At 35.2% G+C, this 26,147-nt stretch overlaps 1 protein-coding gene across 11 annotated transcripts in view; it reads right to left on the bottom strand.

Moving 5' to 3' along the window:
• Window positions 1–2,242: 2,242 nt before the first annotated feature.
• The window catches only part of LOC136030011 (transcriptional protein SWT1-like), a 49,641-nt gene continuing 25,736 nt past the window's right edge, over window positions 2,243–26,147 (bottom strand). For 2 of the 11 annotated variants that reach the window (XR_010618163.1, XR_010618162.1), the window contains exons 2-3: window positions 24,436–24,469; window positions 20,249–20,952 (exon numbers count right to left, since the gene is read on the bottom strand). Coding sequence is in view for 1 of the 11 variants with exons in the window: in XM_065708629.1 (XP_065564701.1) it covers window positions 6,150–6,581 (432 nt within the window). In the remaining 10 variants the exon portion in view is untranslated. Of the gene's footprint in view, window positions 6,582–20,248; window positions 21,967–24,420; window positions 24,470–26,147 lie in introns of those variants that run through there. The other 9 variants (XR_010618159.1, XR_010618158.1, XR_010618164.1 and 6 more) reach the window with 8 other exon arrangements.

Genomic DNA, 26,147 nt, shown 5'->3' with positions numbered 1-26,147 from the left:
CTTTGCTGATGAAATAAATACTCATTTACCTTAGCTGCAAATATTAGCTCAATGGTTCTGTGCCTCTTTTTCGGAGAAAATATCAGATTGGCCCAGCGGTCAGTTTTTCAACGCTGGATACTTTCTAGTATCTTGAAGTACATACAAGTAACTGTCGAGCCTACTTTCCGGCATTTTCAATCCTTCCCTGTGACCCTGTCCACTTACCATTTTAGCTGTAATTAAAATTAGTATCCCTCATTCGGTTCAGCAGGGGCATATACTATTATGACTGGCACCCTGAATTTTTTAGTCATAAAATGAGCGATTAATGTTCTATTATCAATACCATACCATCCTAAACAATACTTAGCAGCCTACTTATTCATCATGAGCCCTACTCCATCATTCCTGCCTGAGCAAATAAATTCAATAAAAACTAATTTCATGAACCCGAGAACAGAAATAAAAAATAATGAGTTTTATATACCCGCTTTTGAGAGTGAACGAGACTTAGGGGTGATGGTTCATAGGAGGTTTAAGTTCCATGAGCACACTATGCAATACGTTGCTAAGGCCAACAGAGCCCTGGGACTAATCAAGCGAACCATATCATTGCGCCATCCTCTGATAATAAGGAAATTATACAATGCTCTTGTAAGACCACATTTGGGCTTTGGAAATTGTGTCAACCACTATTATGTCTTTTCTTACAAATCATCTTAAAAATATCTACAAAATTTATATTTAAAATATTACGTCTTTTCATATACATTTATTATTCTTGTGCAAAATATTTTTTTTATTATTCATAGGTGCAATTACCTTTAGACATGCATTACAACTATAGAAAAGACAAAAGGGAAAACCCAAAAAGTTAGTGACTCACATTTTTCTTTAAAAAAATTGATACATCTCCTTTTCATTTTTCAAATTACCCAGGCCCTGTTTATTGTTTAAGACTACCTTGTATTTTAGATATGGTTAATTCTTGTCTCTTTTTCTTTATTTAGTATAAGCTTTAATGTTTTTTTTCGTATTTTGAATTTCTATTTGCCTTATGAAGATTTCCTAAGAGAAAGATCAGTCCAACTGCATACTTTGTATCTGTAGTATTTTTCTTCTTCTCGTCAGGATTGCACAAATTTTCGCATTTAACTATCAGATATTCTCAATCATATACCAGATTCCTCATATTGTAAATAAACTCAATTTAGTAAAATATTCGAAAGTTTCATCAGCCGATTTTCATTGAAAAAATACATTTCAAAAATATTTCTTTGCCTGGATAGATGGATAATAGATTTTTGTTATTTATTTTGTTTGGGGTTTTCTCGCGCTGGGGTGGCATCTTCTGTTATCTCCTACCTTATATGTTTTTTTTTATTAGTAGATGTTTTGTTTTTTCTGTGCATTTGTACTGTCCCAGCCTTACGAAATCTGCTCTCTGTTGGGGCATAGTATTGCTTTTTTTTTGTATTTTTAAGTTGAATTTAATAAAATTTTCTCTCTCTCTAACCCTCTTTAGACCCCTCCCCTCGAAGTAGATCACAAGTTTATCAGGGTAAACAAGTAAGTATAACAATTTTAATTTTAACATAATTCCTTGCTCTTGCTGTTTGTAAAACCTCGGAAAGACAGAAGAGCACCTTAAGGATAGAAGCATTTTCTGTCATTAATTCTGTTATAAATTAGCAGGAATATTTAAGTTGTAGTTCTGAATTCTTGAAAGGAAATGTTAGCAGCCGGAGCAATTGTGTCTAAAGTTTCAAGAGTCGGTGGTAAACTGGTTTGTCGACTTCACAACTTTTGCTAATTGGTGTACCTATTATTTGTTTCCGGTGCATTTGATGCCAATTTGGTTTCAGTGGTAAGATATGTAGGGGACTTTTTATTTTTAGATCCTTACAGATTAACAACTTCAGCGTTTAATCCAGACGAGGAAACAAAGCCAAAGTGTTGCTCTCGCAACACTTTTGCTCGGCGAAGCCAAAGAAACATTGCCGCAATGCCTCACGTTGCGCATGCAACATAGATCTAGTATTCATTCCCTTTTGTATTTATTACCGTTGTAAAGGTATTTGCTAGTTAATGGCACCGCGCTGGCTGAATATTGGCGTTAGCTAAACCTCATTATGAATAGGTCTTACCGTGTTAAACAGTGAATATTTTATCGTTAATGGTGTGGTTTATAGCTGTGGTAAATATATATATGCCTAAACCGTGAATATCTTGGGTTTCAAATTAGAAGTTATTTCCAAAGATCAATGAACTTGAATTTATTTTACTTCAGTGAATTACTCGAAACTAGGGAATTGTCCTGACTCCGACCGACACATGTAGTTTTCAAATTATCTGCAGACCAACTCAGATTTGAGAAACTTTAGTTACGTCACTGCATAATGGCCTAAACAAAGACTATCAATTCTTTAGATACATCAAAGGAATAATGAAAAAGATGTATTAAACTAAGTAAGAGGACACAGTAAAAATAAATTTCAAAAGTCGAATATAATGCCGACTAAGACGAACTGGGATGGAATTTCAAATAAGATTCAGAAGCACACATTATGAACTCACATAAACTTATAGTAACTAAATTTCAAATCGCTTACAAACAATACACCCTTAAAAAACAACAAACTAGAGACGCTATTTAGGGAGGGGGGGGGCATTAACGATTGTCGGAAATTTTTTATTTCAGAAGGATGCAATTCAGTCATAAATCTTTTAAATCACTAGCGACAAAACTATTACATCTTTTTTTTAAAATATCATTTAACTGGATCACACAATTAAGACAATAAGGGATGCCTGATTTTTTGTGTGGTAAGTCTCGTGTGTACCTACAGTTATGGTGTATGGCAGGAATGTAGGCCGAAGTAGTGGAAGGATGAGGTGGCAACAAACCTAGTTCAAAAGGCTTATGATTTTTCAAAAATTCCAATAATTCACTTGTTTTGCTGTTGTCAGGAGAGCGATACCCCCAATTTCCCAATGGCTACGCTAATGGATTACCACTGCCAGTCGAGGCCATTTACATCGAGCACAGAAATTTTTTGGGGCGCAAAATTTCAAATAAATCATCTCGCGCTTATAATTATTTTGCAATTTAGAAATTTATTTTCAGTTAAACAAAGTAGATGGCATAGTTGACACTAGGCTAAGTATAAGCAAATTAAATGTGAAATTTTCAGTTTTTTCATATGTTCATTGCCATTTCTTGAAAATTAAAGTAAGTACACCAAATTTAAGCTATTTCAAATTGAAGATCAAGTAAAAAGTAAGTAGATCAAATTAAAGAATTTGAAACCAATATTTTGGATTAGATAATTAGTGATTTTGCAGATTCTAAAAAATACGAAGTCAGATTTAAATAAACAAAAATGTTGTTAATAAATTAACATTTTGTTGAAATTGAAGTTAAAAATTGTTGGACAGTAGGGAGGGGGAAGGGTGCTAACCAAGATTTTTTCCTGGCACAAGGGAGGTTGGAGCCATCACAGCCCCAAAGAAAAAAACTGCAGACACGCGTGATGACAGACTAAAAGGTGAATATAATAGTTTTCATAGGTATATACAGCCACGATTTTAGAGGGCTAGGTCAGAGGAACAGAGAGAGTCAAAAAAGATCTAATGATCCCCAGTGGCTCATATGGCTTGAACCAGGGGCTGCATTTGCTATGGGCAGGGTGTATGTGTGTGTGTGTGGGGGGGGGATTGCCCCTCCCATGTTTTTGTCCCCTTCCCCCCCCCCCAAGTTAATTTACTTTCTCCCAAAATCTTGTCAAAACAGATAAATCTGGATAATTCAAGCATCAACAGACCAGTTTGCACATATTCACCTTTATAGTATTATAAAGTACCATTTATAGTTCTAAATAGTTCTAAGGCACCAAATGTCTTATTTTTCAGTTTTTTCTGTCACTCTCACTTGATATTGGAAAGTTGGCTCCAACTTTACCCCCCCCCCAGGGATTTTGACAAAATTACGCCACGACCTTTATGCCTAACATCACCCATAATTGTTTTCTCGCAATGATTGTCTCATACAAAATTTACAACAATTGAACATAGCTTATGTCAAAAAACAAAACAAACTATTACAACTAGCAAAATATCAAGTATTGGATAGCATTTCGGATACATTTTCGACAGTCCGTGATGAAGACGCCTGTTCCTTCAAGATTTTTCATCCCCCCCTTACTATTTTGGAATACAGTATAGCCTACCTTTTCGGGGATATTTTTATTGAAAAATTTCTTTAGTATTTTCATTAAATATAACAACGAAGAATTTACGACCCCACACGGATGACAAAATACATTTGTCCTACGCCCCTAAATTTCTATTAAATAAAACCACTGATTAGAGTCTTCAAGGACAACTTGGGTGGTTTTACTCTCTGACCCCGGTAACAAAAAAAAAAAAAAAAAAAAAAAAAAAAAAAACTCTTTCCGGTTATAAAATTGCTTCAAAAGGCAAAAAGGCATCTTCCTTTTCCATAAATGGCAAAGTAAAAAAAAGAGGACTGATCAGCCTCAGGATTTTACAAGAGGTGTATAAATGGAAGAGTATAATTTCTGAACAAATATGCTCTCTCATAGGACAAAACAAACCGGTCAAACCGATAGATATTATGCTTCACATTCTTTCTTGAGATTTTCAAAGTAGATCAAAGTGTTTATTTTGTTTTCAAGAGTCATGTTGGACCGATATCGTGGAATTTTTGTGGCTCAAGGAATGTCGTAGACCGATCTCGTTTTCGAGAGATTAACAACACTAGCAGATTAGTTCCCCGTTTTATCAACAATTGCAAATTTTAACGTTTTATGAAAGCAGAGAATGAATAATCTTCCTATGTCAAAACAACATACCGTAAGCAGACACACACACATATTTTATCAAGGGGGAGGAAAATAAAGTAATTTTGTTTAATAATCTTAATGGGAATTTCTAAAATATTCAGAAAAATTTAGTATTTCAGGGAGAAGGTCCAATCCTTCTCACTCGCATGCATGTATTCCTGATTATCTCTGTAAATTATACTCTTTTGATGATGCTGACACAGATCCTTGAAATTCTTTAGTTTAAGAAAATAAAAATTATGTGAAATTTGTTATTTTTAACGTCACTATTTTAGTAATGTTTATTCTTAGCATTTAATATTATTTTTTACGTACGCTGTTGGAAAACTCATTACTCAGAAGAAAATTCTATTTTCTTTCTGGAAAGAGTCATTTCTGGAAAGAGAAAGATCACATAACAAAAATGGTCCAAAAGGGGCAACTGAGAAAATTTGAATTTTTGTTTGATTAACTAATTAACCGACATGACGGTGCAGTTCCGGAATAAGATTAAACTAAAATTTTCCCCAAAACAAATTCCTGGTACGGGCCTGAATAGTTAGAATGAAAAGAAGTTTAAAAAAAAGCAAACGACCTAACCACAATAACGGTGATAGTAAGAAAAATAGAACTTGTGGGACAATTAAACTAATTACGACGACAGAAAATTGAGCCTACTTTTGTACTGTTTTATTTGCTTCAACCCTTTTTCCAATTCCTTTGGAAGCAATGAAATCCCCTTCACAAAATCGGATAGTCGTGACAATCGATAGTCGACGCCTAATCGAGACAAAAAATTTATAAGAAATATGGAGAATTCAACACCATATAATCCCTCACACGGTTGTTTAAGGAATATTTCAACTTGTTGCTGAAGTCCTTTAATCTCGTGTACTATGGCCAGAATTTTCTCCCTTATATCTGATTTAGTCACTGGGACAGAGAGGTTTTCATACTCATCACAAATTTTGTTAATAGTTGCCAAAACAGTTCAAAAAAGGGACAAGATTGATGCACTTGTTTTGCCTACATTACTTTCATTTTGCATTTTAAATTCATTGTAATAACTTTTAATCAACGAAATAGCGTCATCTATTGGTATTTGAAGTTCGTATTTGGGTTTGCTTTCTTCCAAGAATCTTTGCATATGTTTCACAAATACATCAGCTTGATCTAAGCCCATATTACTATGTTTTGCCTTTAGAAGTAGTTGCTTGCACTTCTTCAGGTCTGAATTACCTTCTGGAAGATCTTTTTCAATCATTGAAAACACTTTTGCCGGTGTCATTATATCAGACTTGGGTAGAGCAAAGTCAAATATCTTTACGGCAAAGTCCTCCGTTGAAAGGCTTTCAATGAATAAATCCGAGCTTTAATCAAAAGCATATGATCATCAGAGAAAAGCACAACATCCTTTCCTCTTTGTTTCATAAGGAGACAACATTTCAGGATTTCGTCATCATTGAGCTTGGACTCAAATAAACTATTGGCCTGTTCTGCATCTTGAGGTGTCTCAATAACCAGTCCTGTCCCCTTGTTTTCCAACACCTGTATATATTTTCTAGCCTTCCGGGCAAAAACTTCAAGTTCGGGATCTGAAAAGTGATGAAGCTCCGTAAGAACAATCTGTGGTATTAAAAAAGTCATCTTCACTACAGTCCTCTCAGCCATTTCTCGAAGTTTCCAAAGACCTTGAAGATGATGCTTCAGGAGTATATTTGTGTCAAAAACAATGTCAAGTGCCAGAAGATCCATCTGAAATAAAGATAATTATAATAAATTTTCTGGATACAAAATGTTTATGACAGAAACTATACAATTTAGTCTGGTTATGAAAAATGGGTCTAGGCATATACCCCTCTCCAGGGAAAAAATTCCCTCCACACACAAACTGAGCAGCCAAAAATTAAGTACAAAATAAGTACTTCAAAATGCCAATCAGATCTCCTAAGAAGTAACAAAAGGACCAGATATGAAAAACAATTTTAGGACATGGACTGGTTGGTCTCCAATCACTTTCGACTTATAAGAAAAGGGCTAGAACTCTCAAGTTTTGATTGAATGAGCATCCTCCAAAGTTCTACAGCCATGAGGCAGAGATGAGGAAGAGACAGTCACCCTCCTATACGGCATAAATTTAGCTCGTTTTGGGGTTTAATGCTAAACTTCCCTCCTCCAAAGCAAAAGTTCTAGAGTTAGCCCATGGTGTTACATGTCAAATCCCCTCGTCTCTCCCTTACAACTAATTCCGTAATGATCAAAATTAAATAAAACTTACAATAAGTTCCCAAGGGATGATCGTATCAAACCAAGGGTCTTAGAAGATTAAAATATTGATTCTTTCTTTGACTCTTTTCCCCAAAAGATATACGAATGAAACTATGGGATAGCCATTTGGTTCATCATAATTGAAAGTGCCAATAGAAATACCTCTGGGGATGACAAGACCCCCAACAGCCCTTAGGGAGATAGCTGTTAGTTTTGGCAATTTGCCCATTGCTTACAGATAGTATTTGTTATTGGAAAACATACAGACATTTTCTTAAGACTTCTAGTGCTTTCTTGATAAGCCGGAGGTAATTGGAGGCAAACAAACCCTTTTCCTAAAACTTTTTTTATATCTAGTCCTTTCGTTACACCTTAAGACATAAGATCGATATTCAGAGGTACCTATTTTTTGCTTTCTTTTTGGCTAATCAATTTTGCGTGTGGGGGAATTTTCTGGGAGAGGGGGTATTTTACACGGGAGGAGGTAGGTAAAAACTAACTCCTATAAAAAACCACATTATTCGCTACTCGTTAAGTTGTTAAGACAAAAGTTTACATAATTTTAAACAAACAGAACAAAGTAGGTTACTCAACTAGTAGCCAAGTTCTTGAGTTGACCTATGAAGATAAGATTTAATTACATTTATTTATTAAGTAGTCAGCCTTAAGGACAGATGAATCAATTTCTTTCAAGAGGGGCCGTACTAGTTTGCTGATATGCCAAACAGCAGTAATGACAATGATATTAACAACAGTAATGACAACGACATCCTGCCGACTTCCCAGCCAGTCACCCTGTCACGACACGGAGTTGGAAACACATCAAAGTGTAACCTAAATGGAAGTTGATTCGACTAATTATCTACACCCCTCTTTTTAAAACCCCATTTTTCTTAGTCCTTTCTATAACCGTCCAGGATAAAGTTTTTAATAGCCATTCGGCTCGTTCAAATTGAACTAAAGGCTGTCTGTCATGGGAAAGATGCACACATTATCATCACTTCCCAAGCAAAGTTTACCGAGGGTAAATGGTCCATCTCTTCAGGGTGATCCAACAACGGTAAAGGTTACAACCTTTACTGTTGTTGGAACACCTTGAAGAGGTACTCAATTTACGCTCGGTCTAACTATGTTTTTACGTTTCCTCTTCACTTTCTTATAAATAACAGTTGTAACCTTTACTGTTGTTGAAACAACTTGAAGAGGTACTCCATTTACGCTCGGTCTAACTGTGTTTTTTTGTTTCCTCTTAACTTTCTTAAAAATAACAGTTATAATTTTTACTGCTGTTGGAGCAACCATGAAGAGATGCTCTAATTACGCTCGGTCAAACTGTGTTTTTTCGTTTTATCTTCACTTTCTTCAAAATAACAGCTGAAACCTTTACTGTTGTTGGAACATCCTGAAGAGATGTTCTATTTACGCTCGGTCTAACTGTGTTTTTTCGTTTCCTCTTCACTTTCTTAAAAATAACAGTTGTAACCTTTACTGTTGTTGAAACAACCTGAAGAGGTACTCCATTTACGCTCGGTCTAAGTGTGTTTTTTTGTTTCCTTTCCATTTTCTTAAAAAATAATAGTTGTAATTTTTACTGTTGGTGGATTATAAGAAACTTTTCATTGTCCTACCCTATATTCCAAAATTGATGGAAAAACTGAAAAGAATCCTTAAAAAACATCAACTTAATGTCACCTTTAAAAATTCAAATACGATACAGAGCTTTTTCAAAAGCAGCAATGATATAACCAGCCCCATTCTGGTTAGTAGTGTTAATAGAATTCCCTGTTCTTGTGGCCGTTTTATAGTGGAAGAACCTAACAGCAAATAGGGGAGAGGTTATCGCAACATAGGTCCTTTATTCGACAAGGGCTTGGGGCTACGCCAAAGGCCTTGGCTCAACGTTTATACAACAATCCACACCATTTCATTTTTTTTGGCAAGACCTCTATTATTGCCGCCGTTAAAGGTCTCAAGCAAATTTTTAGGGAGGCAGTTGAGATAAAAAGCAAATACACCGAAAGGTAACTCTCAATAGAGACACAGGATAAACTTTTTCAAGTCCCATTTATGATGAAATTATTAATTCTGATTGTATTCACAGACATTCACAAAATTATGTTGTGCAATCAAATAGAATCTCTGATAATAATCTAGCAAGAAGGCGATTAGCCTCTAAGAGTGCTGCACATAATATGAAATTGGGAAATGCCATATAGACTTGTTTTTTTTTCTGTTACCCTTTCACCGTTACTAAAAAAGGGTTATCCTATTTTAGTTTAGTTTTTTGTTTTAAGGTTTGTTTTTTTTTATATTTTTATCAGTTTTATTTGCACTGAGGACGGTCAAACGGAGGTCTTGACCGAAATATTTGCGTAACTTTTCAACTTTTCACTGGTTGTTTATTGTCCTTTCTTCGTGATTTTATGCTTTAGGCTATATTAAAATTCCTGCTAAATCCGCCAAACGGAGGTGAAACATAATTTTAAAGATTAGGCTTTAAAAGAGAACGTTAAAAACACGACTCAATCCAAGCTTCTTTGGAGGGGGGGGGCATTTATTAGTTAAAACGAAAAGCCTGTTCCATTATCCCTTGTACAGCATTTTGGCAAGTCTTGCACTCTACGTAATGTGTTCTATTGAACTTTCTAAGCAACTACTACCATTGACAACTCCTCACAAAACCAAACCGTCTGAGGCCAACACGGTCACGCACGATCCTCCTCCATCCCAATCTAATTACAGCCTCTTTCTTTACACCCTCCCAAGAAGTTCCATTTCCCCTAAATCTTTCCTACGACATCACATCACCCAATCCCATTTGAAGACAACCTGATTTTCATTTAGTCCTAGATGGTAGGCCGACAAGGACAATCTTTGGCAATCTGTCATCCTTCCTCCACAGAACATGTCCTAGCGATCTCAGCCTTTCTCTCACTATAGCCCTAGAAAGCAGATTCACATTTTGTTTACAGCTATGAGAGACGGGTTGTCAGATGGCAATATTAAAAACGAGCCAGAGACAACCCAGTTCTGTATGGGAACCTGGAGAAATCTGGGGGAAAAACATGAAAAGTGTCGGATGATTTGACCTCAACCGCGCATTTGGCTCCCGGTCAAAGGCAGAGAATCAGAAGATGGATACCTGCACGACATGGACTATTGGTCAGCATGCAAAAAAGTTTTCTGAGCTCATCAGAAGGCTAAATTTTACTTGAAATTTCAGGTAAAAATTTCTGAAGGGGCAGCACCCCCCCCCCCGAGAAATTTCCAGGTGGTACTCATGACACCCATTCCACTTTTCCAAATTTTGTATTGGTAAGCAAATATTGGTAAGCAACGTAAAAAAAAACAGTAAAAAGGAGGTGTCATCCCGCATCACTCATTTTACCTGCCTAATCCGAGAATATTCCCCAGAATGAAGGTAGATTATAGATTAATTTCTACCCCCTTCCCCAAAGCTTCTTATCTGAAGGTTAATGGAGTTAAAATATCTTGCCTTAAAAGAACTTTTGAGGCTTTAGGCAAACTACCCACCCCCCACCAAAAAAGATCTACCAACCAAAGAGAGCCGGTAGATATACGAGTAGAGCCAGTAGATTACAACCTTGACATTGTTCTTGATTTGAGGAAGTCATATCTTCATCTCTTGGCTCAGATATTGGCTCGCCCAATGGTCAGTCAGTTCCAACTGATAGCAAAAAGTTGTCATTAAATAGGCAAATATCTGTTGTTTGAAAACCTGCAGTGATGTTTGACACGGTGAATAAAAAGTTATCAGCTACTCCAAGAAACTGGGGATTTCATACAGAGAGATTGCAAATAGCTTTGTTATAATGGGATCTCAGAAAGTAGAAGAATCCAAGATCAATTGGTTGGAGTCTCTGTGACATATGTGGAGGGAAGCTTAATATAATCACAAGGTCATTTTTTGCTACTTGGATGGCTTCAACTGAAAATCAAGATTTGTGATTATTCATAATAAGTAGCTGGAGCTTCTCTTTGGTTGGCTGCACGGTGGAGGCAAAGGGATGAAGAAATGCAATGAATACTGAAGTTGTAGTAGAGCCACTGTCCCTAACACAAGCAACAGTACTAAGTGAGGCCCCCAATTGAAGTCATCATTACTGCTGTCTTTATTCTTGGAAAGGCAAGTATTGGTGGAATTAAATTTCCAGGTGCTGAAAGTCAGGTAAAAATTGTCACAGCCTATCCTCGATCTGCTGAGGATGCTCTTCCAAACTTGACGAATTCCTTTTTCAGCAACAATCTTGAGTGGCATTTGTACAGTAGTCAAGGCACTCTCATCCATATTGCATATACTCTGGGGAGAGAAAGCATAGCTGGTCATAATATAAATCTTGGTTAAAACCTGGTCACACATCTTGGAGAAGAACATGCTGACATTGTAGTGGTTTAAACTGGTCCTCTTAGAGAGATTAGTTGCTTCAGGTTTTCTGAGTGAACGACCTTGATTTTGTGAAATAATCAATAATACCATTTCTTGCCACCTCTTCTCGTCATCCCAACTTGAATACATTAATCTATTTTTTCTTGCATATTCACATGCCAACTCATGGACTTCCAAGATGTCAAGACGCCAAGATATCTTAACAAGTCAAAGCAAAATAATATAGGCTATTTCATATCTGTTTATAATTGCCATACATAAGACCATGTCCCAATTACCAATACTTGGGGCAGTCCCAAGTATGGAATACAACATTGTCACAGAAACAAATTCAATCCTAATCTAAAATGATAAAAAGAACACTTCAGATCCATCAATTTCAAACAGTTTGTCGACCTATTTCAACAGTGACCGAAACTTTAAAAAGAAAATTTGATACCAAAAGTTACATAAAAAAATCGCATTTTAATGCTGTTTCTAAACATATGTTTCATCAAGTTTAATTTTGCTCATCAAAAGTTATGAGCCTGAGAAAAATTTGCCTTATTTTACAAAACAGGGGGGAGCACCCCTAAAAGTGATATAATCTTAACGAAAATCACACTATCAGATTCAGCGTATCAGAGAACCCTATTGTAGAAGTTTCAAGCTCCTATATACAAATATGTGGAATTTTGTACTTTTTGCCAGGAGACAGATCATGGATGTGTATTTGTTTTTTTTAGGGGTGATCATATTGACCCAATGGTCCTGGAATGCCGCGAGAGGGTTCATTCTAAAGGAAAAAGTAATTCTTGTGCCCTTTAAGTGACCAAACAATGACAGGGCACCTAGGCCCCCACCCATGTACATTTTACCCACAAAGTCACCGGATGAAAATTTCAAGATAGCCGTTCTGTTCAGCTTACAAGAGAGGATCTTTTTATAGAGGAATTTATCATGAGGGAAAAGAATTCCCGTGAAGGGGGCGCAGGATTTTTTAGTATTATTTAAAAAAAATGGAAAACGAATAAAAACAATTTTCCCCTGGCAGAACTTAGTAGCATTAAAACTAAAGACGAAAAAAAATATTACGTATATAAGGGGAATCGTCTCCTCCACAATACCTTGCTCTTTATGCCAAGATATTTTTAGTATTTTCAACTATTCATTCTACGGCCTAGATGATTCAGAGGTCATTCTTAAAGATTTGGGATAAAACCAAACTTTAGTCTAAAGAGCGAGGCATTGACGACGGGACGAACCCCTTCATACACGTAGTAAAAATACACAAGTATAGAAGTTCTTAACGTAAGTTAATTCGTAAGGTACGTATGTTTATTACTAACAAAAACATTCACACACACAAAAATCAAGTTGCATTTTTAAGTAGCCAAAAATTGGAGGGCAACTAGGCCTCTTCCCCACCCTTTTTTTATACAAATCGTCTATTCACAACTATGAGAGCCATTTAGCAAAAAAAAAAAATTTACAAATTTCGTTTTAGTCATTCATGTGCGGTGAGCTAAAATCAAAACATGCATTAATTCAAAAACGTTCAGAAATTAAATAAAAGTTTTTTTAACTGCAAGTAAGGAGCAACATTATAACTTAAAACGAACATAAGTCATTCCGTATATGAAAGAACTTCTCCCTTCTGCAACGCTTCGCTCTTTGCAATCCAAGTTTTTTTTATTGTTTTAAAAGGTAGAGTTGTGACAAAGAGTCAAACTTTAGCATAAGGAGCGAGGCGATTCGGAGGGGAGAACCCCTTTCATATACAGAATAATTTCTGTTCGTTTTAAGTTTCAATGTCGCTCCTTACTTGCACTTAAAAAAAAACTTGTTGTTCTTATTTAGTTTTTTCACAAGGAAGATAAGCAAATGGCCACTTCAAAACATATCTGTCATCCTTCATCCAAAGAACATGTCCTAGCGATCTCAGCCTTTCTCTCACTATAGCCCTAGAAAGCAGATTCACATTTTGTTTACAGCTATGAGAGACGGGTAGTCAAATGGCAATATTAAAAACGAGCCAGAGACAACCCAGTTCTGTATGGGAACCTGGAGAAATCTGGGGGAAAAACATGAAAAGTGTCGGATGATTTGACCTCAACCGCGCATTTGGCTCCCGGTCAAAGGCAGAGAATCAGAAGATGGATACCTGCACGACATGGACTATTGGTCAGCATGCAAAAAAGTTTTCTGAGTTCATCAGAAGGCTAAATTTTACTTGAAATTTCTGGTAAAAATTTCTGAAGGGGCAGCATCCCCCCCCCCCCGAGAAATTGCCTGGTGGTACTCATGATACCCATTCCAATTTTCCAAATTTCGTATTGGTAAGCAAATGAATGTAAAAAAAAAACAGTAAAAAAGGAGGTGTCATCCCGCATCACTCATTTTACCTGCCTAATCCGAGAATATTCCCCAGAATGAAGGTAGATTATAGATTAATTTCTACCCCCTCCCAAAGCTTCTTAATTTATCTGAAGGTTAATGGAGTTAAAATATCTTGCCTTAAAAAGAACTTTTGAGGCTTTAGGCAAACTACCCACCCCCCCACCAAAAAAGATCTACCAACCAAAGAGAGCCGGTAGATATACGAATCGAGCCAGTAGATTACAACCTTGACATTGTTCTTGATTTGAGGAAGTCATATCTTCATCTCTTGGCTCAGATATTGGCTCACCCAATGGTCAGTCAGTTCCAACTGATAGCAAAAAGTTGTCATTAAATAGGCAAATATCTGTTGTTTGAAAACCTGCAATGATGTTTGACACGGTGAATAAAAGGTTATCAGCTACTCCAAGAAACTGGGGATTTCATACAGAGAGATTGCAAATAGCTTTGTTATAATGGGATCTCAGAAAGTAGAAGAATCCAAGATCAATTGGTTGGAGTCTCTGTGACATATGTGGAGGGAAGCTTAATATAATCACATGGTCATTTTTTGCTACTTGGATGGCTTCAACTGAAAATCAAGATTTGTGATTATTCATAACAAGTAGCTGGAGCTACTTGTCAATTCCCTTGGGACTAATCGACTTATTAAGTACAAAGATTCAATTTTACTAATATTTTTCTTGGTGAGATATTATCTGCGTTAGATATGTCGGAGAAATTAGTTTGGAGTACAATATTGAACTTTTGAAATCATGTTAAAAAAGCTGGAAATAAGAGTGATGAGATAAGCTGTAAAGCTTGCAACTTTTTTATGAAGCATGATATAATTAAAGCTAAGGAGATACTGTGGTCTTTGGCTGACACCAATTGACACCAATAGTGTCAATTAAAAAAAGTACCAAAGACAATATTAACGAAATGTTAAAGGTACTTGAATTTCGTGAGCAATGTAATGTTGAGTTGCCAGTCTTTGTGATAGTCAAACCTGATGAAGCCCCTACCTGTCCTGTTGAGACAGCAGCAGTAATCGCCAGAAAAGTTACAGAGGTTTGAAATAAGCTTGACAATTTCATGAATAAGGATCTCCCACCCCCTTGATTGTTCCTACAGGTACTGAAACAAAGCCCTCATGAGTAATGGTACTCAAGAATTAGCCCTCTGACCTAACAAAGTCAGATTTGAGGACACTTTTTGCAAAAAAAAAAAAATATATGGCACAGAGTGCTCTAAAATTGTCAAAGTTCAGGACAGAAAAGATTGCAAGTCGTTACAGCTAGCAAGGCAAATGCAGAAACCTTTCCAGGATCTTTCGGAACAGCAATAGATCTCTTTCTCTAATAATCAGGAACCTATTTCACCTCGGTATTGCTCAATTTGTTCCTAACAATATAAATGATGAACTTTGTGCACTGATTCCACAATGTGTCAGTTCAAAACAGATTGACAACACCCACTTGATTTGATTAAAGTTTGAAACCAAAGTTGACCTTAAGAATGCCATAAAAATCCTCCAAAGTAGCTGAATATCTCACCCTCCCAGTGAGATGTTTCAAGTGTCAAGCTTATGGGCATCAATCCAGCAGCTATAAAAAAGCTATTTGCAGAGTTTGCAGTGACCATGGTCATTCAAGGTCCAAAACATCGCCTTGCCAAGGGCTCAAGAAATGTACATTGTGCAAATCACAGGATCATCCAACTTATAGCTTCAAATGTCCAGTTCTCCTTTAAGGACTTTTAAGTAAAGTTAAGTCAGCATAATGGCATGAGCCTTAAGTCTCTTATTATGGAATATCAATGACAAAATGGTTGACAAAGGCCTAGCCCTCTCTGAACTTTTAAGTAGACCTATATATGAAATAATGTTTCTTAAGGGAGGATCTAAATTCTAGTTTAGTGACATCTTGCTATCTCGCAAAGGGGTTAGGTTACGAAAATGAAACTTTCAGGGATGGGTCTACAGGCTCAAGTATATCTCACAAGGTATTTTGAAGTGCCCTGAAATTTACCTACATGACAGGTCCCAGACCTATTGAAATTTTGACGAAACATTTTACCTTAATTTTCAGTTACCAGTTGCTTTTTCTCTACCTTTAGTTCTGAAAATGCAATTCCTGTTATTTGAGAAGAATTCTGAGCCATATCAATGGATTTTTTTTTTTTATTTAGGAAACGTATTTACATATCTTTAAAACCAAAGTTGTGAAGCTGAAAACAACTTTGTTGTACTTCTTTCAAGCAGAAGATCTATTTTGAAAGGTTTCACTTTTATAACACGCATATTTTTAGAGGTCATCAAAGGTCAGGACCCTCTAGAGGGAGAGGGAGTGGAGGTAGGTACTTCTAAATACCTTCCCAGGACAAACTTTAGCCTGTAGACCCATCCCTGAAAGATTCATTTTCCTAACCAAACCCCTTTCCGAGATAACAAGAAGTCACTAAACTAGAATTTTATCTTTTTTTTGTTCCAAGATGTGAGGGTTTTAATTTCACAAAATTTTGCTCAATTGCATCCTACTGGTTTTTTACCCTTCATAGAATAAGAAGTGAGAATTGTTTTCTTAACATGATTCTCTCTCTTCAACTAGCTCTCTAGGGAAATACCAAAATATTTTGGGTAAAATTCTAGTTTAGTGACTACTTGCTATCTCAGAAAGGGGTTAGGTTAGGAAAACGAAACTTTCAGGGATGGGTCTACAGGCTAAAGTTTGTCCTAGGATAGTATTTTGAAGTACCAATTCCAGTTATTTGAGTAGAATTTTGAGCCATATCAGCGTTTTTTTTCAAAATTTAGGAAATGTATTTTCATATCTTTAAGACCTTGTAAATTGAGATTGAGCAGTTTTGAAGCTGAAAACAATTTTGTTGTACTTCATTCAAGCACAAGATCTATTTTCCAAGGTTTCGATTTTATAACGCACATAATTTTAAAGGTCATCAAAGGTCAGGACCCTCTAGAGGGAGTGGAGGTAGGTACTTCAAAATACCTTCCCGGGACATGGTCTACAACCGATTTTTTTTTAGTTTCTTTCAACCAAGCGTGACACAGGAAAAAAAACAAGTGATGGAATACAGTGGAAATATATAATTGGGCTATATAATTTCAAAGCAGGGGGAGGGGTAAAGTATTTGGACAGTGTTATGTTAGAAAACAATTCTTTTTTTTTTACTTTATAATATACAGAATAATTGTACCTTAACACACCTGGCATGCAGACCTGCTACACTTTACTATCCCCCCCCCAAAGTATAAATATATAGCCCAAATTTGTCTCTAAAGTATCATATTTTCATCTTGTTTTGTGATATTTCATTAGAATTAATAAATTTCATTCAATACAGATCACAAACTCAATGAAAACCAGTTCTAATTAGCTTCTATACACATAGGCACCATAATGAACAAGTACCAAGAAAGGTTTTGACAATATTTTATTCAACCATGTCTTGGACTTCAAGCCCACTAAATATGCATATATCACAGGTTCATATTGCAGATATTTTAAGGATAGCCAGACACAAGCGTTTCGCTTATATTAAAATAGGCCTACTATTAACATCTGAACCTAGTCTACTCAGTAAAGATGTTGGGACTTTTCCATTGTTGTTCTTTGTTTAAATTTTAACATATTTTAATTTATTTTTATATTTATTTATTTTGCTGAAGACAGCTTAGATATATTATTTATCCTAAATATTCATTTAGTTTTGTCGAAATTCGCTGTTAAAAAAATACAAGAAAAAAGGTAAAATTCTAGTTAATTGACTTCTCGGAAAAGGTTTAGGTTAGGAAAAAGAAACTTTCAGGCACGGGTCTACAGGCTAAAGTATGTCCCAGGAAGACATTTTAAAGTACCCACCTCCACTCCTCCCTCTAGAGGGGGCCCTGAAATTTGCCTACATGACAGGTCTATACTTATTGAAATTTGAGTCAACATCATTTGGTTTTGATATACAGTCAATGTATATAAGCATATATGAATCACATTTTTGTCAGAGGAACCCAAACAAAATAAAAATGTAGGCAAATATAAAACCTAATCATATTAGTTAAATCCGTGTTTTATCAAGTTTCATTATCTTCCCTCAATTCTTTACGTTAGCTTACTTCACAAAAAGACTGAATTGAACTGACATAGTGTTCCATGGAGGCTATTTTACTAAAGATGGTAAAATTCTAGTTAATGACTTCTTGCTAAAAGCAGTTAGGTTAGGAAAATGAAACTTTTGGGGATGGGTCTACAGGCTATAGTATATCCTGGGAAGGTATTTTGAAGTACCCACCTCCACTCCCTCCCCCTCTATAGGGCCCTGAAATTCGCCTAAATGACATTTCAATACCTATTGAAATTTTGACAAAACAACATTTTATCTTAATTTTCTGTGACCAGTTACTTTTAATCTGCCTTTAATTCTGACAATGCAATTCCTGTTATTTGAATAGAACAGCCTAAGCAATAGCTTATCAATGTTTTTCTAAATTTAGGAAATGTATTTGAAAATATTTCATTTTTAAGAGCTCAAAAAGTGCTTAAATATGAATTTTTGGTCAATGTTGGTATTACCTGAACAATTGTTTTGTGTCATGAAACTATTGTTAATAGATGCATTTTGACTTTTTGAACATCTTTTCTCTTGCAAAACTACCGCAAACTCATTGTTATGGAGTTATTCCAGCCCAAATATTCTTGTATTTATACATATAGAATTGCAATCATTTCCATTTTTGTTGATTGTATATTTGAAATTGCAAATCTATAATAGTTTAGAAACAAATTTGGGCTATATATTTGCACATTAGGGGAGTTGGAGTAAAACAGCATTATTAAATATGTAAACTAACCATTGCTGTATTTAATATATGCTATACTTTACCCCCCCCCCCCCCCTAATGTGCAAATATATAATAACTCCATAATGGTGAGTTTGCAGTAGCTTTGCAAGAGAGAAGAGATGTTCAAAAAGCCAAAATGCATATATTAACAACAGTTTCATGACCCAAAACAATTATTCAGGTAATACCAACATTCACTGAATCAAACAGTTTGTGGTAATGAACTGTAGTAAGGAGCGACCTGGCTCAATAGTAACCAAAACTCTAAAAAATGGAATTTGATACCAAGTTACATCAAAAGAATTGCATCTTAATGCTGATTTTAAATATACAAGTTTCATCAAGATCAGTTATACCCATCAAAAGTTACACGAGCCTGAGAAAATTTACCTTATTTTAGAAAATAGGGGGAAACATCCCCTAAAAGTCATGTAATCTTAACGAAAATCACACCATCAGATTCAGCGTATCAGAGAACCGTATTGTAGAAGTTTCAAGCTCCCATCTACAAAAGTGTGGAATTTTGCATTTTTGCCAGATGACAGATCACGGATGTGTTTACCCGTGTATTTGATGCCAATTTGGTTTCAGTGGTAAGATATGTAGGGGACTTTTTATTTTAAGATCCTTACAGATTAACAACTTCAGCGTTTAATCCAGGCGAGGAAACAAAGCCGAAGTGTTGCTCTCGCAACACTTTTGCTCGGCGAAGCCAAAGAAACGTTGCCGCAACGCCTCACGTTGCCCATGCAACATAGATCTAGTAATCATTCCCTTTTGTATTTATTACCATTGTAAAGGTATTTGCTTTCTGTAAGGTGCAAATGACCCTTAGGTCTTCACAAGGTATACTTGTTAGCCCTACTTCTACTCCCATTGAAAGCAATGTATGTTCGTTTTGCACTCAAATTACTATTTGACTATATTTACTCTACTCTCGCGTGTTAGGTTTATTGCATTCTTTACTTCTTTTGGGAATATTGATAAACTATTCCAAAATATATCATTTTCTTCATTGTATTTATTGGTCATACTTTCTCCGCGGTTGCTTAATTTCTAATGTGGGTTAATTTTTAACGGGGGGGGGGGGGTAGAATAAATCAAGCGAATAGTCAAGGTTAAAGGCTAAACACACAAGATTAAAATAAAATTTGACAAAATTTTGTCCCAAAATAGTTAATGGCACCGCGCTGGCTGAATATTGGCGTTAGCTAAACCTCATTATGAATAGGTCTTACCGTGTTAAACAGTTAATATTTTATCGTTAATGGTGTGGTTTATAGCTGTGGTAAATATATATATGCCTAAACCGTGAATATCTTGGGTTTCAAATTAGAAGTTATTTCCAAAGATCAATGAACTTGAATTTATTTTACTCCTGTGAATTACTCGAAACTAGGGAATTGTCCTGACTCCGACCGACACATGTAGTTTTCAAATTATCTGCAGACCATCTCAGATTTGAGAAACTTTAGTTACGTCACTGCATAAGGGCCTAAAACACAGATTATCAATTCTTGAGATACATCAAAGGAAGAATGAAAAAGATATATTAAACAAAGTAAGAGGACACAGCAAAACTAAATTTCAAAAGTCGAATATAATGCCGACTAAGAACTAGGATGGAATTTCAAATAAAATTCAGAAGCACATATTATGAACTCACATAAACTTATAGGAACTACATTTCAAATCGCTTAAAAACAATACACCCTTAAAAAATAACAAACTAGAGACGCTATTTAGGGATGGGGGACATCAACGATTGTCGGACATTTTTCATTTCAGCAGGATGCAATTCAGTCTGAAATATTTTAAATCACTAGCGACAAAACTATTACATCCTTTTTTTAAATATCATTTAACTGGATCACAAAATTAAGACAACAAAGGATGCCTGATTTTTGTGTGTAGTCTCATACAGTTGTGATGTATGGCAGGAAAGTAGGCCGAAGTTGCTGAAGGATGAGCTGACAACAAACCTAGTTCAAAAGGCTTATGATTTTTCCAAAATTCCAATAATTCACTTGTTTTGCTGTTTTCAGGAGAGAGATACCCCCATTGTCCAACGGCTATGCTAATGGCTTACCACTGCCAGTCGAGGCCACTTACATCGAGCACAGAAATTTTTTGGGGTGCAAAATTTCAAATAATTATTTTGCGATTTTGAAATTTATTTTCAGCTATACAAAGTAGATGGCATAGTTGACAGTAGGCTAAGCATAAGCAAATTAAATCTGAAATTTTTAGTTTTTTCATATGTTCATCGCCATTTCTTGAAAATTGAAGTAAGTATTCCAAATTTAAGCTATTTCAAATTGAAGATCAAGTAAAAAGTAAGCAGATCAAATTAAAGAATTGGAGCCATCCCAGCCCCACCCCCACCCCCAAAAAAAAATACAGACAAGCGTGATGACGGACTAAATGGTGAATATAATAGTTTTCATAGGTATATTACAGCCACGGTTTTAGAGGGCTAGGTTAGGACTAGGTAACAAATACTATCTTTAAGCAATGGACAAATTGCAAAAACTAACAGCCCTTTCCCTAAGGGCTGTGGGGGGTCTTGTCATCCCCAGAGGTATTTCTATTGGTCCTTTCAATTATGATGAACCAAATAGCTATCCCAGAGTTTCATTAGTATATCTTTTGGGGAAAGAAAGGCAAAGAAAGAATCAATCTCACAATCTTCAAGACCCTTGGTTTGATCATTTTGTATCCTAAAACTTTAATATAATTATCTTTATTTCAGATGGATCTTCCGCCAGATCGGATGATTGAGAGAGCGGTTAATCTTTCAACGGTAGATGCTAAAAACAACGAAAAACCATTTGTTATTGTTGTTGACTGTGATATGTTGTCTCTTTATCATTTAACGCTAATTCAACTTCAAAATATGATCGAGAGGAATTTGATGAAGGCGATTATATTCATACCGTGGCATGTTCTTGAAGAGCTTGATATCCACAAAGACTCGCCCATTATCCGAAACGTTATAAATTATATAATGGAGGTACCGGAAAACAAGAAGACGGGGATGGTTTTTCAGAAAGCCGAAGAGGCAGAAAAATCCAAGAGTTTATTAGAGTCACATTTCGATGAAACCCTGTATGAAAACCCCAGTGTTTATAAAACCCTGAAGTGTTGTCTTCATTGGAAACAAAGAGGATATGATGTTGCTCTTTTTACTAATGATAATGAGCTCTTTATAGATACAAATTTTATAGTTTCTGTCGTAAATATTTTGTATCCTAAAAATTTAATATAATTATCTTTATTTCAGATGGATCTTCCGCCAGATCGGATGATTGAGAAAATGGTTAATCTTTCAACGATAGATGCTAAAAACAACGAAAAACCATTTGTTATTGTTGTTACCAGGTCAATGTTGGATAATCATCAATATAATATAATTCCACTTCAAAGTATGATTGAGAGGAAATTGATTAAGGCGATTCTATTCATACCGTGGCATGTTCTTGATGAGGTTGAAGATCAGGGAAAAGAAAATCCCTTTACCCGAAAAATTATAAATTATATAATGGAGGTGCTCGAAAACAAGAAGACAGGGATGTTTTTTCAGACAGCCGAAGAGGCAGAAAAATCCAAGAGTTTATTTGCGTCACATTTCGATGAAACCCTGTATAAAAACCCCAGTGTTTATAAAACCCTGATCTGTTGTCTTCATTGGAAACAAGGAGGATATGATGTCGCTCTTTTCACAGATAATAATGAGCTCTTGAATAAAGCTCAAATTTTTTCGTTGAAAGCCTTTTCAAGGATAGATAATATGGGCCAAAAAATATTTGATCTAGTAATGACACCGACAAGACTGTCTTCATTTAACATGCAAAATAAAACAGAAGAGAAAACAAGTGCATCATTTTTGTCCCTTTTTGAAACAGTTATGAAAACTATTTTCAAAATTTGTGGTTCTTATTCTGAAACTGTTGGACTTAAATATGGGAATGAAAAACTCTCTCCCAGTGCCTATATCAGAAATAAGGAAGAAAATTTCGTCCATAGCACTTAAGACTGAAGAACTTACTAAGATCGTTACTAAATTAGAAATATATGATGAATTAAGTGCTGCTGAGTTCTTAATATTTCTTATAAATTTTTCAGTTTTATTTTTTCATGAAAAAATGTCTATTTTTCAGTTTTTACAGTCACTTACACTTGATACTGGAAAGTTGGCTCCAGATCCCCCCCCCCTCGAGGATTTAGCTTTGCCCCTCTCCCGAAGGATTTTGACAAAATTACGCCACAAGCTTAAACATCACAAAACAGTGTTTTCTCGTAATAATTGGCTTATACAAAATTTACAACAATTAAACATTGCTTATGTCAAAAAACAAAACAAACTATTACAACTAGCAAAATATCAAGTCTTGGATAGCTCTTCGGATACATTTTCGACAGTCAGTGATGAAGACATCCTAGATTTTTCATCCCCCTCCCATCAATATTTTAGAATACAGTAGTAGCCTACCTTTTGTGGCGATGTATTTATTGAAAAATCTATTTTTAGTGTTTTCATTAAAAATAACAACGAAGAATTTACCACCCAACAGATATGACAAAATACATTTGTCCCACGCCCCTAAATTTCCATAGACCACTGATTAGTCTTCAAGGACAACTTGAGCGGTTTTACCCTCTTACCCCTGTAAAACAAGAATTATATTAACTACACTCTTTCAAGTTATAAAATTGCTTAAAAAGGCATCAATACTGCATCGAGATGCCATTCTAATTGAAACCAGATTTCATTGAGGACAAAACAACACTTTCAAATTCTTCTCCCCATCTACCAATAGTTGACGTCCCATCGAGCAATAGTTCTCATCATATTTAACAAAATCAAACAAACACTGTAGAGACAGTTTCTCAGCACCTTCAGGATTCATTCCTACAAATAATCAATGCAAAAAGAAATATTAACAACTCAGCAGCATTGAATTCATCATATATTTCTAATTTAGTAATGATCTTAGGAAATTCTTCAGTCTTAAGTGCTATGGACGGAATTTTCTCCCGTTTCTGATATAGGCACTAGGAGAGTTTTTCATTCCCATATTTAAGTCCAACAGTTTCAGAATAAGAACCACAAATTTTGAAAATAGTTTTAATAACTGTTTCAAAAAGGGATAAAAATGATACACTTGTTTTCTCTTCTGTTTTATTTTCCATATTAAATGAAGACAGTCTTGTCGGTGTCATTACTAGATCAAATATTTTTTGGCCCATTATCACATATCCTTGAAAGGGGTTTCAACGAAAAAATTTGAGCTTTATTCAAGAGCTCATTATCATTAGTAAAAAGAGCGACATCATATCCTCTGTTTCCAATGAAGACAACAGTTCAGGGTTTTATAAACACTGGGGTTTTTATACAGGGTTTCATCAAAATGTGACGCAAATAAACTCTTGGATTTTTCTGCCTCTTCGGCTGTCTGAAAAAACATCCCTGTCTTCTTGTTTTCCAGCACCTCCATTATGTAATTTATAATTTTTCGGGTAAAGGGATTTTCTTTTCCGTGATCTTCAACCTCATCAAGAACATGCCACGGTATGAATATAATCGCCTTAATCAATTTCCTCTCAATCATACTTTGAAGTGGAATTATATTATAACGATGATTATACAACATTGAACAGGTAACAACAATAACAAATGGTTTTTCGTTGTTTTTAGCATCTACCGTTGAAAGATTAACCGCTCTCAATCATCCAATCTGGCGGAAGATCCATCTGAAATAAAGATAATTATATTAAATTTTTAGGATACAAAATGTTTACGACGGAAACAATACAATTTAGTTTGGTTATGAAAAATGGGTCTAGACATATACCCCTCCACTGGCAAAAAATTCCCTCCACACAAAAAACGGAGCAGCCAAAAATAAAGTACAAAATAGGTACTTCAAAATGTTAATCAGATCTCCTAAGGGGCAACAAAGGGACTCGATATGAAAAACAGTTTTAGGACATGGACTGGTTGGTCTCCAATCACTTTTGACGAATAAGAAAATTCAAATATACAATCAACAAAAATAGAAATTATAGCAATTCTATATGTATAAATACAAGAATATTTGGGCTGGAATAACTCCATAATGGTGAGTTTGTGGTAGTTTTGCAAGAGAAAAGATGTCCAAAAAGTCAAAATGAATCTATTAAAAATAGTTTCATGACCCAAAACAATTGTTCAGTTAATACCAACATGGACCAAAAATTCATATTTAAGCACTTTTTGAGATCTTAAAAATGACAAACTTTCAAATACATTTCCTAAATTTAGAAAAACATTGATAGGCTATTGCTTTGGCTATTCTATGCAAATAACAGGAATTACATTGTCAGAATTAAAGGCAGAGTCAAAGTAACTGGTAACAGAAAATTAAGGTAAAAATGTTTTGTCAAAATTTCAATAGGTATTGATGTCATAGACAAATTTCAGGGCCCTATAGAGGGGGAGGTAGTGGAGGTGGGTACTTCAAAATACCTTCCCAAGATAAACTTTAGCCTGTAGACCCATCCCCAAAAGTTTCATTTTCCTAACCTAACTGCTTTTTAGCAACAAGTCATTAGCTAGAATTTTATCATCTTTAGTAAAATAGCCTCCATGTAACACTAATTCAGTTCAATTCAGTCTTTTTGTCAAGTAAGCTAACTTAAAGAATTGAAGGAAGATAATGAATCTTGATAAAACACAGATTTAACTAATATGATTAGGTTTTCTATTTGCCTGCATTTCTATTTTGTTTGGGTTCCTGTGACAAAAATGCGATTCATATAGACTTAATACACTGACTGTAATCTCAAAACCAAATGATGTTGACTCACAGAATATTTCTTAATTTTTAAAATTATTTTTTTAAGTTATGTTAAAAATTCTGAATTAGAATAAATCATTTACCATATGTTAATCTGCAAGTAACTCATATTATTTTGTAAATGCTATGTCTGGTTTGGTTTGATTTTTGGTAAAATTCTAGTTAATTGAATTCCTGCTATCTCAGAAGGAGTTTAGGTTAGGAAAATGAAACTTTCAGGGATGAATCTACAGACTAAAGTATGTTCCAGGAAGGTATTTTGAAGCAACTACCTCCACTCTTTCTCCCTCTAGAGGGCCCTCACCTTTGATGACCTTTAAAAATGTGTGTTATAAAAGTGAAACCTTACAAAATAGATCTTCTGCTTAATTTAACTAAACAAAATTGTTTTCAGCTTTGTACCTGCTCAATTCCATTTTATAAGTTTTTAAAGATATACAAATACATTTCCTAAATTTTGAAGAAAAAAAACATTGATATGGCTCAAAATTCTACTCCAATAACAGGAATTGCATTTTCAGAACTAAAGGCAGAGATAAAGCAACTAGTAAATGAAAATTAAGGTAAAATATTGTTTTGTCAAAATTTCAATA

This window comes from Artemia franciscana, chromosome 8 (genome assembly GCF_032884065.1).
Source record: "Artemia franciscana chromosome 8, ASM3288406v1, whole genome shotgun sequence".
Lineage (NCBI taxonomy): Eukaryota > Metazoa > Arthropoda > Branchiopoda > Anostraca > Artemiidae > Artemia > Artemia franciscana.
This window is presented reverse-complemented; position numbering and strand designations above follow the sequence as displayed.